Source organism: Egretta garzetta, unplaced genomic scaffold (genome assembly GCF_000687185.1).
Source record: "Egretta garzetta isolate BGI_Z169 unplaced genomic scaffold, ASM68718v1 scaffold51, whole genome shotgun sequence".
In the NCBI taxonomy this organism is placed as follows: domain Eukaryota; kingdom Metazoa; phylum Chordata; class Aves; order Pelecaniformes; family Ardeidae; genus Egretta; species Egretta garzetta.
This window is the reverse complement of record NW_009258549.1, coordinates 4,900,030-4,915,271: the sequence shown is the minus strand read 5'-3', so window position 1 is coordinate 4,915,271 and position 15,242 is coordinate 4,900,030. Positions and strand designations below refer to the sequence as shown.

At 46.2% G+C, this 15,242-nt stretch overlaps 1 protein-coding gene across 2 annotated transcripts in view; it reads left to right on the top strand.

Annotated features, from left to right (window-relative positions):
• NFAM1 (NFAT activating protein with ITAM motif 1) overlaps positions 1–6,304 on the top strand; it is a 15,971-nt gene extending 9,667 nt beyond the window's left edge. For both annotated transcript variants that reach the window (XM_035903285.1, XM_009647878.2), the window contains 2 exons: positions 2,085–2,171; positions 3,774–6,304. In XM_035903285.1, coding sequence (XP_035759178.1) covers positions 2,085–2,171; positions 3,774–3,833 — 147 coding nt within the window. In that variant the 3' untranslated portion in view covers positions 3,834–6,304. The remainder of the gene's footprint in view (positions 1–2,084; positions 2,172–3,773) is intronic.
• The last annotated feature ends 8,938 nt before the right edge of the window (positions 6,305–15,242 follow it).

The following is a 15,242-nucleotide window of genomic DNA, read 5'->3' as shown; positions in this document are numbered from 1 at the left end:
CAAATGCCTTCCCCACTGGCTCTACCAGGTGCCACCATTTACCTCCTGGTCCCTGGGGGTGGGTGTATGTAGTGAACAGCAGGTAACAAAAAGCCCTGGTAATAAGGGGGCAGCTGGGCACCTGCTTTGTTCCCACTACACTGCCAGGTGTTCTTTGACCTCTTTGTCCTCCTGTGGCCCCGGAGCAGCTCTACCTCACTGCACTGCCCAGACCTAAACCTGTATTTTCCTCTGTCTTCCAGCTTAGCTGTTCAGTTAATGAACAGCTTGGAAATAGCAATCCAAGGGGCTTGCTTCATCCGCTTTACACTTCAAACAAGCTTTTTTGAGCAGCAAACAGAACTCCTGCAGCGCAGGCGGGTTCCAGAGCACAGGAGCTTTTCCCGGTGTGAGGGAGACAAGGAGGCTGCCTGGGGACAGGAAGGCATCTGCCAGCGGGGAGGAGAGAGGCCTGTGTGCCTCCAATGTGACAGTAGCAGGTGGTCAGTGCCCAAGTAGAAGTAATTAATTTGCAAATGGTGGTTGAAGACACCAGCTTTCCAACTGGCCAGCAAAGGACCAGCATTGTCAACAGCCTCCAAGGGAAAAGGGCTTGCGGAGGGAGGGAATCTGGTTTTGGAGGTTAAACACCAAAAAGATCCTTCTTGCTTGCGAGTGGCTTCAGACTGGAGCAGTGAAAGAGGCTGCCTGTCCTGCCAAGGGGACACGGAGCCAGGCTGCTGGGAGCGCAGCACGCGGGACGAGGTCCTCACTGCGAGCATCACAAAGAGAATTGAAAATGAGAGTGGGGAAATGGGATTTTCTGTGTATGCATGCGCACATGCGAGTAGTTAGGAACGTCTGTGTAGGCGAGCGGGTTGTTGGGAGTGGGAAGCAGACAGGTGAAATAATTTGACTGTTCCCAGAGGAGGAGTGGGAATGGGAGAGCCATGTGGTGCTCTGTTCACCGCGTCCCACTCCAGTCTGAGCGCCTGTTTTTTCCAAGGCCCGCTCCCAAATGCTGCTCCTCTGTCATCTGGTCCTGTTCAAACTACAATCCTGCTGGCCATGATCCCGAAAGATGCTGAGCGTTTGCAACTCTGGATGAAATGATGGGGGTTCAGGTGATTGGCAGCCCCAGAGTCAAGCCTCCATGTTTTGCTCATCCTCTTCACTGCGTTGCAGGGCGCCTCGCTCCCTTTGCAGTCTCTCCACTAATACCATCTGCCCCTCTTGCGGCCGGAGCTCCTCCCCTCTTCCTGTTGCCAGAGAAACAGCCACCTTGGCAACCTGCTGTCATCCTTGAAACACACATGGAAAAGTCCTCCTGATTGTTGTGTTTGATCCTTCAGGCAGATCTGGAACATCACTCAAACTGACACGCATCTCCTGTGACATGATTACCTGGGGGACCAGTGGGTGCATACACATGTAGGGCGTGTGTGTGTTTTCTCTGTGTAGCTGTGTGGGACCATGGATATGTTTGAGGGCCTGGGAGTGTATTGATTTTTTTATTATTCTTTGCTCACTCTAAGAAGAAATGGGAGTTTTGGCTTGGAAAAAAAAACCCAGAAAATAAATAGAAATCATGCCCGAGGTAGGGTTTCCTATTTTCGACAGCCCCTGTGCTTCAGGACCTCAACCTTGCCTCTCTTCTCACCCTTGTGCACCCAGAATAACCATGAGCAAGAGCTTGTGGGTGTCAGGCACCTAAACAGTCTTGGGCAATGCAGAGTGCTGCTGGTTGGTTACTTGTGGTCCCCATATCCTTTCACACGGCAGAGGAGTCTTTATTCTGCATTCTGGGACAATTCGGAGTGGAGGGAGGCAGGGGCATTGGCATTGCTCTCCACTGCCTTACACAGGGCAGGTAACATCAAAGGCCATCTCTGTGAGCCTGAAAAAGGAAGATGATGCAGCTGCACTATAAAGATTTCAGGGGAAAGTGATTTTCTTTTTGCCCAAGTTCAGGTCAGGAACTTCAAAATTTTGCAGATGGCAGGGAAATGTCAGCTACAAGATGGGGAGCAACCCAGTGGGCAATTAGTTGTCTTAAACCTAAGTAATTTATTTGACCCCTGCTCTCTTCTCTCTTCCCTGTGCAGTCGCTGGATTTGCAGCAAGTTGATGTCTATTCTATCCTCGAGAACGACACAAACCCACCATCACCCAGAAAGAATCCTCCAGGGAAGGTAAGGGCTGGGGTCCTGTTCTTGGAGAGTTCCCTTATGCACTGGGCACATGGGGAAAGAAAACTCACAGAGTCACCATGGCCCTAGCAGGCAGTAAGTGTGTCTCCAGTCCCACCAAAAGGGGAAAATGGGACGTGGCATCCACTTGCCAGCTAGGCTGCAGAAGTAGCCTATCTCCCCCCGTCCAGCAGAACCCTTGCTCCTGTAGCTCTACCAGTTCTGGCAGTCCTGTTTTCGTGCAGATGCTTTGCTGTATGACGTATGCTGAATACCTTTATCAGCTGCCCCCTTTGAAATGATTCAGTCTGGATGATGAGATGCAGTACGTGTGAGGGGTTTTTTTCCCTACCATGGAGCTGTCTGGGCTGTGCTGAATTGCTTGTGTGTGGCCCACACCACGCCAACCCCTGTTCTGGGGGGCAGCGGGTCTGTAAAACAGAGCAGGAGTGAAGCAACAAAGCAAGAGCAAAGGGGCATCTGTGTGCGAGTGGGTCTGGGTGCTGGTAGTCTCAGCTAGGGTGGGATAAAATTCAGAGCGGAGATGGGAGAAACAAAGGAGAAGAAAGCAAAGAGAGGGGATGGGGTGAGTTCTCACACCAAGAGCAGGCACCACCAAGTGTCCTCAGTTTTTGTGCTGGTCAGAAGGAAGGGAAGCGTGAGTGGCAGGGCCCCATGATCTCTGCTCAGGAGAATTTGACTGCACTTTCCACTACTGTTGCAAGCACCTTGATCAGCTTCCCCCTCAGTCATCCTGGGCTGTGACTGCCTGGGACACTCCATCCTCCAGCTGGCTGTGCCAGAAGATAGCAGGGTGTTTTCCCTAAAAGCGAGACTTGTGGGCCAGTGGGTTTGGCCTGTGAGCGGGAGCTGGGATTGCTGAATGGTGGCGGGCTCTGCAGAGGGTCCAGGACAGCCCTTGCTGCGGGATGCTGTGCATAAGAGGGGGAGAGAAGCAGGGCAGGGAGCCCTTGAAAGAAGAGCATTTGCATGCTGTCGCGCTGGACTGTCAGCTAGCGTGGGTAGCGAGGGGTTAATCCCACGTGCTTTGGAGGTGCCTGCACTCAGCACTTTTGTAAAATGTTTCCCTTTGGTGGTGGCAACAGAGAAAATGCTAGTGTAGGTAGGGCTTCATTCACCCGGTGGCACTTCAGCTACTTGCTGTGTAACCTTGCTTACAGCAGGCCTGTGCCACGCAGCGCTTAAAATATCAGTCTGTCAGCGCCTTGTCTACACAAGGAACGGTTGTGAGGAATAGACTCAACTGCTGAAGAAACAGGATTGGGGAGGTCAGGGAATTCCTCCTTCACAGAATCCAAAGTGATTTATTTTTTTACCAAGTCCAATTTTCCCTCCCCTGCCTGTCTGACAGCTTTTTGGGGGGAGAGTGACAAGTAAAGGAGGCATCTTTATCCCTTGGGCTGGATTAGTCACGTTCGTCTCTGGCGGAGCAACATTTCTCACTGTAGTGGCTTCCGTTTCAGCAGATCACTTATAGCCATTTCTAACAGAACAAATGTCAGTGTCTGCTTATTAAGAATTAATTCATCTTCTTTTGAATAATTTTCCTCCATTTCTTTTTTTCTCCTTTTCATCATTCTGCAGACACATAAGAAGCAAGCAACTCTAGAAGAATCCTGTGATACATTGTATGAGAATATCTAACAGGGAAGATCTGACCCTATGTGGACCATACATCTTTCTGTACACCAGAACTACTCTCTTACATCCCCAGTTCTCTGCAGAGATCCACAGCAACTTGAGGGCACAGCCACAGGGGACTTGTGAACCACTGGCTCCTTCTAAACTGCCCTTCATTAACAACAGAATGCATCTGTTCAAATCCCACCAGGGCTCTGGCTGCATCAGTGCAGCAAGGCTATTTTGAAGCAAAGCAGTTTGATGCAAAAGAAAAGCTGCTTTTGTCAAGCACTCACACATGTCTTAGAAATGATGCAGATGGGATCTGTGCAGGTTTCTCTCACCTGGCCTGGCTGAAATACTTAAATCTCGATCTTCTGTAAAGGATAGGACAATCCAGGGACCTCCCTGCTTGCTGGCTTGATCTTCCAATCCTGACCTGCAGCAGTCCATCTGATCCCGTGCCTACAGCTTTCCTGACATGGTGATCAGGCCTGCACGCATAGTTTAACGGAGATCCAAGCATCCACCTGCCCATTTTCCCTTTCTCAGGAACCCCCCAGTGAAACATGCTTTCTCGTAATCTGCTAATCCCATCAAGTAGTCACAGATGCCTGCTGTGACCACACTCGGTTGACTCAAATCAGTGCCTCTGAGTAAATGCTTTCCCGTCAGCAATATCAGCAGTATACGGTGAGGACTGGATGCATGGACAGAGATAAAGATGGAGAAAGGGAAAAGAGAAAATATCCCTGCCTAGCAGCACATCTCAGTGGCAGTGCCCTTTCCGGAACAAGGAAGAGGAACAAGGAGGTGGTAACCCAAGGAAACTCCCTCGCTGGGGCTGTGTAAGCCAAGCGGGTCTGGGGCCAGGTTCCAGCCCAGAGGAGCTAAAGCTGAGCTCCCCAATTCCCTGTTCTTCTTGGCAATGGGCATTGTTATCGCTTGGGATTTTGAGTCTCTGTGGGAGCAGTCATGCTGCCCCAGCAAAACCAATAGGTTTGCCTTTGTTTCAGCTGGCCAGTATTTCCCAACATGGGTATAAGGCTCCTTTACCCCGCCCCTGTATGTTATTTGGCCATGTCAACCAGTTCTGGAACTTAGAACAACTGGAGAGGGGAGGGAGGCCCTAGAGGTGAATTTTCTGTCAAAGCTCTTTCTCTCCTGTTAGCTGGAACTTGCCTACCATTTGTGCTGCTGCATATTCTAGTTCTGATAGGGAAGAGGTTACATTAAATATCCATATAACACGATCAAACCAGCGGATCAAAAAGCTGAGGCTGTTTTATCTCAGATTAAAAAACAACAACAAAATAACAACCAAACAAAACCAACCCAAAATAAGAATATGCAGCATAACTTGAGAGGAATCACAGAAACCTCTTTAAAGAAGAAGATCAAATTAAAATTGAGCTCCAGGGTCATAGGACCCTCTCTAGTTGAAGATAATGTTGCTATGCATCAGAGATAGAGGCTATGGAAAATGTCTCCGGGGCCTCCAGCCTTCCTATACCATGTTTAAAGAGATAATCCACTTATTGCTTTGCTCTTTTTATTAGAAGAGATTTCAAACACGCAATTTGGACTTTCTTTAACCACAGGAAAATGCTTTTTCTCTTCCCAGTGTTGAGGAATTCATTTCAGAAAGAGCAATGAATAGACAGCGTGGCTTATTAGACCCGTGTTCCATTTGCTAAGTGACGGCGACAATTATAAATAAATATTTTTGAAGTCAACAATTTTAGTGTTTACTAGTATGGCCAGAAAACAGTTGTGTTCACAGAAGAATTTACAGAGGATTGTACAGGTATGACAATTCCTTTCCTTAACAAATTTGAAGAAATGATGAGATGAATTATAAATATGTTGCAGTATGGCAATAAAATATTCAGTAGAAGCTGGTGGATTAGATGAAAAGTGAAAACTTTCAAAATAATGCTGCTTAGTTTTTGTGTTTTGCTTTTTACATTTTATAAATTCTAAAAATACTGGCTGCTACTGGAAATTTCCCGGCAAAAATCTCACTTTGCAGTGAATTGATTTGCCTTGTCTTTCTGTTACCTTTTAAAATAGTGTGTTTCTTAAATTTACGCCTGAACAATTCTATATATTAAATAGCTGAAGCTGTTTAAACATGAGTGGAAGAACGTTATTTGGAATAGGAAAGGCTATTCTAGAACAGTCAGTACTAAAGTACTGGAAGAATCACACCAGGTTCTGATCAATTCAGTGAAAAAAGAAAGATTTCCAAGAAACACTGTTGAGTCTGGGGATTTGGGCTGCGTGCCAAAGCTTGCCAAAGTCGGGGGAAGTCACTGTGTTGATTTCAGTGGGTTTTGGACTGGCCCTGCAAGGGTAAAAGGCTGCTGCACGAGAAGAAGGAAGTTTTGAAGCTACGGTTCACAAGCTACTATTGCTTTAGCATCATGCACCATGGGCAGCTGCAGTAGCTTCAGAGTGTGTGAGAGAGAAAGGTACGAAGCAGAAGACTCTGAGAGCAGGGGTGTTTTTAAATAGTATGGAGTTTTCCAAGGAGGTATGAGGAAATGCCTTCAGGCACCACTAGGAGAGACTGGGAAATATACTTTATATAATATTGGTATAGCTACTTTGTAGCAGAGATTTTTCAGGAAAAAGGCAGTCATTTGGTCTTTTTGTCTTGCCTGGCTCTACGACCCATGAGAATAGATGCAGAAAATGAGTATTACTAGCAAGAGGAAAGGAGTTCATGCTTAAGTGCTGAGCAATTGAAAAAAAAAATAAAAGGAGAAATTAAGGATCAGCTCCCCCAGCTCCACAAGGTGAGAGGTGATGACTGGCTTGTTGTGTACACTCTGCATGTTTGGCTTTAAAATGAATGTTGAGAATGGATTCCTCTTAAAAACTGTGTCCCTAAGGGCCTCAGCTCCTCTTGCTTCCCCCAGCACGGTGCTGTTATGCACAGAGCATGCTCTCAGGTTACGGTGGTATAATCTTTGATTCCCAGGGGTTGAATTATCCCTTTGTATTGATAGGATTTCAGGGAAGTGGAGACCCATTATCAAAGTAAGCAGTGGTGCGAGGTAGAAATGCTCTGCCTGCCTTCTTCTGAAGGAGGTGCTGTGTTAGCACTGGGATCCTTTGCCCTCTCCACCAGGTGTGAGCCTTTGATCCCGAGAGATGCAGTCTCACCGTGAGCATCTTCAATGTATTGTCTTAGCTGGCATTGCTGCAAAGGGTGTTGGTGACACTGAGGTCATCTAGTCCCTTCAAAGCAACTCCTTCACGATGCTTTACAGCAAATCCTAATTTGAGAAGGCAAACCCAGGGGTGGCACTTGAGTGGTTCGTTGGTTTGTTGGGTTCACTCTTTTCTGCAGAGGACAAGCTCTCGCATGGGTCCTGCTCGGTCGTATGAAACACGCCAACTGCATTTTGCCTTTATCTGTAGATAAGACAGACCTTGCTGTGGTGGATAACGACAATGAAATGTATGTCCAAGGTGTAGCCCAAGGTGTTCTCCTTCATCGCTTCTGTCTTCTACTCCTCCTCTTTTTCCTTCTCAGGGGTGTCACTACCGTAAATCATCTCTAAATACCCAGCTAGGACTGGTTCTTTATCAAAGGAGGTGCTTGACTGAACAGCATCCAAGTTAAATGGTTGTTATGGCTCTGGTTTGCACTGCTGTCCCACCCAGCAGTGCCCTAAGGGTATGCGAGTCTGGGCCCAGGGCAGGGATCTCTTCTTCCTGACAGGCTGTCTCATGGAAAGACCTGGTGTTTCTTCAGCCCTTGGCGGTGCAATACTGTGACCCTGTGAGACAGGGATTTAGGGAAGGCAGTGAGTGAAGCCACCAGATGGTGCCCTAGGTCCTCTCTGCTCCCTTTCCTGTCCCCTGCCTGCCCACATCCCCCTGCCAGCTCCCCTGGTAGCCCCCAGACCACAGACTCCCGGGGGTGGGCACCAACAGCCATGCAGAACATCCCCAGCCATGACTGGCTTCTACCCCTGGGGCCGGTGCCTCTGGCACGACTCACAGCTCTGCGCCATGGCCCAGGTGCCACCAGCACCTGTGAAGAGATGGGGACAGGACAGGCTCCCCTCCTGTCCATCCATGAAGTCTGGAGAAAGAGCTTCATTGGATACCAGCTTGGCACAGGGCTGCCCGTGTGAGGGGACAGGAGAGTGGCTGCTGACACCATCACTGGGTCAGACGGGCATCTGAAATGCAAAACCGGCCAGATGGTGGGGGCGGCTTGGAGCTGCCACCACTTTCTTTCACTGTTTAGAAATAGCATCTTATCTTGGGTTTGGGAAAATTTACTGTGTGTCCATGGTGAAAAAATCCTTCGCAGCATATGCTGCTCCTCTTCTTTGCCGTGTCAGGAAGCCAATGAAGGCTCAGATACGGCTCTTCCTGTGTTTTGGGATTCTGTGGTGGTCAAGATGTGCTATGCACAGCGAAGTATCAATAAGAGTTTATAAATAAAAAAGAAAGTCAGAGAGCACCAGTGACTACCTGATCTCTAAGGGAAGAGGAGAGTGTGAACCTTCAATGTCTTCTCTTGCTTGATTCTAGGGCAAACCACTCTCCACTTACTGTCAGGAATAAAATGTTTTTCGCTGTTAATGATAAAATAGAAATGCAGGTTACTATGTAGTAACTAGTATGTTACTAGGAACTTCACTATTAATAACCAGGCCTTTAAGCTGCCAAACTGTGTTACGAGCTGTGGATCTGCAAGGTTCACAGCACCAGTGCTGCAACAACACAGCCACCCGGGGACAAAGTGCTTTGACAGTACCAGGCAGGTTCCCGTGAGAAGTGACACAGGAGGGCAAGCTGTCAGCTCCCGAGGCAAGGACCATTTGGGCAGGAGGGGAGGGCTCCCATTGCGGAAGGGAGTGTTTCTCCCCACCAGCTGATTAATATCTCCTGGAGCTCCTCTTTTCCTTCAGCTCTTTGAAATACGTGGGTTGTGCTGTATCACTCTGGGCCACATGAAGATTTGGATATACAGCTGGTAGGGCCAGGCAGGTCAGCCACCCTGCTTTAAGGAGTCAGAATATAATTATCCAAATTGGAACAGGGTGAATATGGAAAAGCTAACATATGGGCTTCTTCAAAATGTTATGTATTTTAATAACCAGTCAGGGCCTCTGGTTTCTATCCCATCTGAAAGATTGGTCTGCCTACAATTTTATTCAATGATATGTGAGCACTTCCAGGGGTAATAATTGTACCCAAAACACCTGTACCACAGTGAGCTTCCCTCCCTTGTGAGGGAATTAGCTCTGTAATGACACTAAGGGTGCTTTTGGCACTGACATGTGCCATTAAAATCAAAGATTTTGGAAGTCCTTGCAAGGCTCAGTACAACGTTTCAGCTTCATACATGGGAAAAATGGAGACTTGGGAGGTTAATGGAGACTCAAGAGGTTAAATGACTTTTCCAAAATTGCAGAGGGTCAGAGGCAAAGTTGGGAACAGCATTCAGGTGCCTATGTTCTTATTTGTATTAGGTTGTCCAGGTAGGAGCCAGCAGCTGGGTAAGTAGGAGCTGCTGAGCTCCTTAGAGTTTAGGGAAAAATAAATAAATAAATAAAAAAATTCTTCCTGAGTCACTGGCACCGGTTTTTGCAGCACTTTGCTTTTCATTTTTGATTTCTCATGCAGGTATCAAGCAGGCTCACGTCTGCCTGGCTGAGGGCTGTTTGCTGAGGTAGCAGAGCTGCAGGAAAAGTTACTGCTCTCTTTTACAGAGGTATCCACCATTTTGCCAATAAGCTTGTCAGAGCCAAATTACCATGGAAAGCCCAAATATGCATGCTGTAATTCCCCAAATAAATGTTTATGGAGGGAACATGCTGAGTTGCTGCTCATCCATCCCGTAAAATCTTCCTGATGCTGAGGAAGTTCCTGAGCTTGTCGAGACAGCTTAGACAAGGAGGAGCAAATGGCTGCAGCTGAGTCGCAAAGGCATGGAAGGGAGGCAGGGAAGTCCCTACCGTCCCGACAGCTAGAAGCTGGAGAAGAAGGAGGTGTGAGGTGAGGTGATAATGCTGATAATTACGTGAATGGAAATGCTTGCCATTCTTTTTAATGTTTAAAGGAAACCACAGTTTTGAGGTGATGTCGTTCCTGCTCGGTTGGGTTGTTTATTCAAGCAGTGCAGCGCCGTGCTAGCACGTGGGGAAGAGAAAGTAAAACTTCAGCTCGGCTTTTCCTCTCTCGGGATTTCTGTACTGTACGCTGTCAGACTCACGCGGGTCAAGGCAGGGTGTGAATCCGAAGTACAGCAGCTCTTCCGGCAGGGCCCTCTGTACAGACTGGCCCTTTGCTAAGGAACGTGCGAAACGCAGGTGGTGGTTTTGAAGAACTCAGTTTAATAGAAGGAGCTGTAACTCTTCTTCTTCTTCTCCTCCCCAAAAGATTTAAAATAAACTCGCTGTCCATAAAAATCAGGTTAGCTATTTTGGGTTCTTGCAGAGCTAAAATGAATGCAGCATCTCTCATTTCCAGTCATGATAAGTCACTAGGTATCAATTCTTAATTGCTTGATTAATCTTGAATTTTCAGAGCTGACAGCGCCTGTCCTAGCACTTAGACAAGAGCCACATTTTTAAAAAAGGAGAAAACACTTGCTTTTTTTTTTCCTTTAAACGTATCCTGCAAGGTAAGAACATGAAATTACAGAGAGGTATGAAACATATGTTTTCCTGAGAAAGACGGGCCGCTAGGCAGAGTGCAAGTGAAACAGTCAGAGGTTCATGATAAACTAGGGGGGTGTGATGAATTAATTTTAGCATATGCTTCAGCAATTCATTCTCATTCATATCTCAAACCCAAATGTTAGTACACTTACATTTGCTGTATGCTCATGCGTGTTGGGCCGTGTTTCTCGTTTAAATAAATAAGCAGAAAGGTTTCCTTCATGGCATTTCTGTGTAAAGAAAGGCCACTTAAGGTCAACAGTTATGGGGGACTATACCTTTGTGTGCTTGGTGTATGGTTGGACTGGTAATTATCACTGCACATGCCTCCCTAAGGGGTGGTGGTAAAAAAATATAGACCAAATAAGAAAAGGCATTACCAAATAAGGAAAGACTTTCAAACCCCTTACAGAACATTTATAAAATTGTTTGGCCGCTTTTTTTTTTGTGCTTTTTTCCCCCAGCAATGTGTGTGTGGCACATCCAGGATGAGCAGCAACGTGGTGCATCAGCCTTTGTTTGAGAGGAACATATTGTACTCGCGGGTCTCCTTTTCTGTATGACAGGCAGGCCAGAATGTATGATGGCAGTGTGATGTAGAGGTGTTACGGATACAAGTTCAAGCTGGCTTTCCTATGTTATAAAAAGGGCTTGATCTCATCCCTCTAACTAAGGGATAATAAAGCCTCTGATTTTTTTTCATTCCAATTAACTACTGTATCCGGATGACACAGACTTCTTGGGAGAGGTAAGTGTTGTCCAGGACATCTACTCAAAGGTCTGTGTAATCCAAGGGAATGTTATGGTGGCAATATTGAAACACAGCAGTGCCGTCACCGCTGTTCTTACCAGATGATGAGCCAGAGACGTCTCAAGAAAATATCAGTGGTAAAAGGGAAAAATTCTGACAATACCCCACCCCTGACCCCTCTGAATGCAGCGCTCTCTCCATGGTTACCTGCTGGAAGCATGGTTATTTTGGGCTACAAGTGTCTCCAGCAGTGGTGTAGAGAAGGGAAAGTTTCCACCATGTACTTGAGCCATCACCTATTGCTCTGCAGATGTCCCAGTCAGTGGGCAGTTAACCGGTCCCACGAGCACATTGTCCTCATCTAATCCCTTCCTGCAGTCAGGGTTTCTGAAGTGGTTTCTTGTGCGCTTTGCTCCATCCAGTCTTGTGTGAATCAGGTGATGGGAGCTCCTCTGGGATGCCATCTTGCAGATTAATATTTCCTTTGCTTAATTTAATTTACATTTATACCATTTATACTCCCTCAGACAACCCTAAACAGTCTTTCTTGGTCCCTGGTGCTTCTGCACCCCTGAAGTTCTCATACGCAATTCCCGTGATGCTCTTCACAGTTGTTATTTGGCCAACCTACACACGCTGTAATCCCTTCCAGCTTTTTTATCATTTTATGTTCCTCTTTTTTTTTTTTTTATTTCCCTCCAAGTTGTTGACATCTAGCTAGCACTGAGTTGTCCAGAACTAAACATGTCTTCAAACTGCGGTCTCACCACTATATTAAAAAATGGGACTATTGCCTATATCTGTGAGAAGAGGTCTCTGCCTTTACAACCCCAAATTAAATTAACTGCATGATTTTTGCTGCGATATCACATTGCAAAAACATATTAAATCTGCTGTCTACTGTCTCCCTGAGGTCTTCTGGTATTTCTGCTTTCAGTGCTTGAGCACAGATGATTCCTCTCTTCACCTCAGTTTCTATCTTTCAGTAGCTCGTATGTTGTACCTACTGCCTTTTTAGACACGTGGGATCGTTCGGGATTCCTCTTTGAGGAACAGCAGTGTGAATCCTTGCACATAAGTAAATTCTCTCTCTTTTTTAGCATGTCTCCACCATTTCCGCTCCAAGCTGTCCAATGATCATCTGCCTCAGTGCAATTAAAAGGCATGTTACTCTTTCTGGTTTCCAGATTTTCCTATTTATAACCGTATAGAGCGCTGGCCTGTATGTTAATAATCTGCAACAATCTGTTTGAGCGTCACATACTGAGGATCACGGGTTGAAACTCTTTTTCTGGAGAAAGGGAAACGCTGTTCTTTCTGTAGGAAATTTCTGTCCCAAATGTCAAGAATATGGATTAGCTTTCCTTTGGTGGGGAATGACATATTAAAATGTTGCTTTGTGCAGGAGACATCTTTCTATGGGTGGCTCAGTGCTCTGAAATTAACTTCCCTGGGAAATAAAGTCTATCACAGAAATTGCCGTTGTCCTCATTTTCTCTGGTATAAACACAGAGCAACATGAATAGAGGGGGAAAAAAAAACCCACACCTCACGAAACCAAAACACTTCGCTCCATGCCTCATTTTCTTTCTGGGGAAGAGAACAAGAAAAAGAAAAACAAACCCTCTGTGTGACAGATGTTAGGTCAGCTAATGCAGTCCTAGAAGGTCCTTGGATATTACGTTTATGAAAACAGTGTAAGAATCGATACAGAACAGAATACATTTTATCATATGCTATTTCACAGATAAGAGAATCTGGAAGAATCGGTTAAAGCAGGCAAGACATTAAAAGTAGAAGTGGTGTTGTAGCCGTGATGGTCTAAAGATCCTAGAGAAGCAAGGTCTGTGGTGAAAGGTAGTATCTTTTATTAGATCAGCCGATAGAGCTGGAAAAAGCAGACAAGCTTTTGGGCTCAGGGTCTCTTTATCAGATCTGACAGAAAGCAGCAAAATTCAAGCTAACTACAGGTCAGATGCAATTGCTCTTAGTTTAATCTAATTATATTAATCAATTTGACCACTTCAGAAAAAAAAGGAGCACCTTTGGAGCGGAAAGGGGTGTGAGCAGAAGTGACTGACAGGCTGCTGGTTCTCGGCTGGATCACTGGTGAAAAAGGGTGGTTTGTGCTGGTGACAAAGGGAGAGGTCAGCAGGGAGGCTGTAACGCGCTAGGAAGGCAACATCTCCGTTAAATCCACGAGCTTTAGTATCTAGGGATTATAAATTTTAATTCCAAGCTTTATCTTTTGGGAATATTTTGTGGGTCTCCTTTGGGATAAGGATTGAGGGGTTCAAGTTGTTGCTGTCTGACAAATATTCTGAGTACTGTTTCTGGCCTTTATTGGCTGGCTGTATGCACTCGTTCTAAGACAGCAATTATTTAGTTTCACTCGCATGGTGTCTGTGAGGGTATCTCGTGTGCTGGATGAAGTGATGAACTGTAGAGATTTGGGATGAGTACATGCAGGAACAAAGAATTTCGGCGGGTTTGCTGTGGGAGGAAGGGCATTGATTATGCTGTCTGTGGAGCGGTACTGGCGTATTTCATGTTTGATGCTCTGGCGGTATCTGCTTCTATTTCATGTGTTTTCATCTGCGGATTTGCTTCCTGTAATGAGCTGGGAAAGGGAGAGCCTGAAGGTTAGGAGAAGAGGCACTGGGAAAAAAAATCTTTCAGAGACAGTAATTTAAAAATTATTTTATGTGTGGATTTTAGTGTGGAATATTATCGCTATGAGGGACACGTGGTTGCGGGAGAGGAATGCTGCAGTAGAGACTCTAAAATAAAAAGCAGAAAAACAAATTTGCAGAGAGCTAATGTGGTAAGAGACTTTGCCAGTCCCTGTTAATTTCGGTTGCACTAGACAAACACAAAATAAACCTTGATCCCTTGAAAAGTGGTTTTCTAAAATTGCTGTTGTTGCTGTCCTATCTTTATTGTAGTAAATTTGTATCTGTTTCACTGGAAGAGTGACCTTGCTGGATAAAGCAGATCACCAGTGTTCCCCTCAGAGCAGGTGCAACGATATCTGCAGGGCTGGCTGAATCTTGCAGCTTCTTGGTACATTTTGGATGGCCACTGGTCTTACTGCATCCGCTTTATAGAGGAAGTTTTATGGTCTGTAGGTTCTTGTGTATGTGCTAGCTTGCAGGGTACCATTTTTTAATGTCAATTGTGGTGTCTAGAAAGCTGATGCCAGTGTAGGAGCAATCGTGGGACTGACTAGAGCATCAGGGAAGCTGCTCATTGAATTTGCGGTTGTATTTGATGAAGGAGCGCGAGGTTTTCTGAGCTGTCTGCATTTCTGATAGAAATGTCATTTATGTTTCCTGTACACAGCCTGGCTTGGTGGTTTTTCAGGCTTGGCTTGTGAAGAAAAATGGCCTATCGGGGCATTAAAGAGCTGCAGAAAGGTGATCTTTCTCTGCCCCCCACTTAGAGCTTGGCAAACAAAAGGAGATGACTAAATGCTGTCTGAAGAAGAGTGCTGGATGTTTGCTGCACGATGTAGCAGCTAAGAAAATTTCACATGGTTCAAAAAAAAAAAAAAAAAAGAATGCATTGAAGAAAAGTCCTTTGCAAGCTGTTAAATATGAAGACCCCAGCAGTGGGTCAGGAAGTCCCTGACCACAGTATCACTAGGTCATGGGGGATTCTTCTGGGGCAGCGTTGTGGTCCGCTTGTTGGAGCCGACAGTCTGCCTTAGGGTTTGTCTGCTCAGCACTCTCGGAGGCAGGATGCTGATCTGACTCAGTACTGCTATTTCTCTGATCTCTTCTAGAGAAAACGAGGGGTTTTCCTCTCTTTTGTTGCGAGCCCCAACTAGAACGCATCTAATTACGGTTTTATTTACTTTCCAGACTGCTGCGGCAGGCCCAGGCCTATGCATCAGGGCCCGAAGTGCAGCAACAAGCAGCCTCAGGAGGGGAGCAAACCCACTGTTCAGGGGTACGTTCTACCCCTGCTCCCCCACGCTAAAGGAGGCCG